This window comes from Propithecus coquereli, unplaced genomic scaffold (genome assembly GCF_000956105.1).
Source record: "Propithecus coquereli isolate 6110/MARCELLA unplaced genomic scaffold, Pcoq_1.0 Scaffold134, whole genome shotgun sequence".
NCBI classification, from domain to species: Eukaryota; Metazoa; Chordata; class Mammalia; order Primates; family Indriidae; genus Propithecus; species Propithecus coquereli.
This window is the reverse complement of record NW_012137636.1, coordinates 2257128-2259386: the sequence shown is the minus strand read 5'-3', so window position 1 is coordinate 2259386 and position 2259 is coordinate 2257128. Positions and strand designations below refer to the sequence as shown.

The window sequence follows — 2259 nt, the reverse complement described above, 5'->3', positions numbered from 1 at the left end:
CGCACTACCCGAAGGATGGACATATTTGAAACACGGACTTCGGTGGGGGGGGAACCAAGGGCAACACACGTAACCTAAACATATGTACACCCATAATTTGCTGAAATAAAAAAAAAAGAGAGAGATGTTTTAGAAGATTCTTTTTTGAGCATCTTGTCTGAGAAAAATAGTTGGCAGTAAGAACTGAATGTAGAGTTGAAAGAGGACTACCAGTTTTCATTTTCAATAAAAACCTCACATATTTTGAGTAACAAATGAAGAGACAATTCTAGGAAATTCTATTAGGAGCCTTTCTGGTTTTTCCAGTTCCTCTTTAGAGCCCAAACCCTATGACCAGGGTTTTCAAGGACAGGAGCCAAAGCCTTCTTAATCACTGCGGCGCTTCATGAGGTCCTATTCTATCTGTTAACTGGCCCAATACATCTTCCGAGAGTGTTTCTGATAAGTAACTAAACTGGTTCCACTGTATTTAATTTAGCATTCAGAATGTGAAAAATCTATTCCAAATTCATCATATTAAATACTGTGTATTTCAGACTTAAACCATTGGATATTGAGTTTATGAAGCGTTTGCATGAAAAAGTGAATATCATCCCACTTATTGCCAAAGCAGACACACTCACACCAGAGGAATGCCAACAGTTTAAAAAACAGGTGAGCCGATGAGGTTAACTTGGGTTTCTCATACATTCACGTAATATGCAATTTTTATTATTTTTAGTATAATGTGTTACAGTCCATTTCTCTTGCTGCTTTATTGTGTTGTCATATATATTGTATCAAAAATAACTCTTGAAAATAATCTTCTGCCTTAGTTTTCTACTCAAAACTCTTGTCCATTATCATAATACCTTTATCCTTGGTCATTTTTAAATAAGGCTATTTTAAATATTTTGTTTATATGCCACCCCCTCCCCCTACACCCTTTAGAATTATTTTCTTAGCATGAATTTTCAGGAATAGGATTATTCTTTCAGAGGGTATGATTATTTTTATGGCTCTGTATCCCCTCATCCCCACCCCTGTGCATTTTATCATGGTGCTATCTCAAAAAAAAATAATCAAATTCCTTTTATTTTGGTATATCTGCTTCACTATAACTTTTCTAGCGTGGTCATTTTTATTTCAAAAACTTTTAGAATGAAGTGGTACCTAATTGTTTCTTTAGCTTTTAATTTTATTTTCCAGAAAGGCTGAACATTTTTTAAAGCAGACACTTACTTTTTTTAATTTCTTTTGTGAACATCCTGTTCAAATATTTTTGAGCCATAGAACTTGGTATTGTCTGTATGTGCTTATATGGGTTTATTTTATTTGTTTGTTTTTTTGAGACAGGGTCTCACTGCGTTGTCCAGACTAGAGTGCAGTGGCTTCATCATAGTTCACTGCAACCTCAAACTCCTAGACTCAAGCAATCCTCCTGCCTCAGCCTCTTGAGTAACTGGGACTACAGGCACTTGCCACCATGCCTGGCTAATTTTTTAATTTTTTGTAGGGACAAGGTTTCACTATCATCCAAGCTGCTCTCTAACTCCTAGCCTCGACCTCCCAAAGAGTTAGAATTACAGGCGTGAGCCACCACACCTGGCCTATATGGGTTCTTTTTATTCTGGGTGTAAAGTTCTCTCTCATTTTAAGAAATATATTTCCTTTTCTGTCTCTTGTGCTTTATATTTTATTTTGTTTTCATTGTCCTTTATGTGATATATATAGTAGTTTATGCCATTTTTTAAAAACCTACGACCCTGAGATTAAGAATATCATGCTCTACCAACTGAGCTAGGTGAGAGACGACTAAGCTATTTTTCTAAACTCATGTCCAGTTATCTTAATAATATTGAGTTAAGTAATAATTCATTTTCCTCACTTTATTGTGTTTGGTTTGTTATATATTACATTTTATGAAATGTACTGTCAATTTTTAGAAACTTTCTCCTAGTAGTCAGTTTTTTATTTTAGGCCAGTGTTAATATTTTTTAAAACACAGCAACTTTGTATAATATTTTAAAATAGATCTTAATTCTTTCTTACTGTCCTTATAGTCCCCTTTGTAACAAAATACTTCGTTTTCACCTTTTTCAATGTGAATTTTAGAATATACCTTGAATATACCTGTTTCAAAAATAAAAACTTGTTGAAATTTGCTTTGAAGTTGTGTTAAATCCATATAAGTTTCAGAATGTTTCAGTACATTGTTTTTAGTATATTTATTATTTCTCTATTTATTTACATTTTATTCACTGCCATTTTGATTTTGTA

The 2259-nt window shown here is 33.5% G+C and overlaps 1 protein-coding gene across 1 annotated transcript in view; it reads left to right on the top strand.

Annotated features, from left to right (window-relative positions):
• Window positions 1-2259, top strand: part of SEPT7 (septin 7) — a gene marked incomplete at its 5' end in the record, with an annotated part of 89378 nt that overhangs the window by 37238 nt on the left and 49881 nt on the right. Inside the window, 2 exon segments of the mRNA XM_012638752.1 lie at window positions 171-212; window positions 447-654. Of these exon segments, the coding sequence (XP_012494206.1) occupies window positions 171-212; window positions 447-654 (250 nt within the window).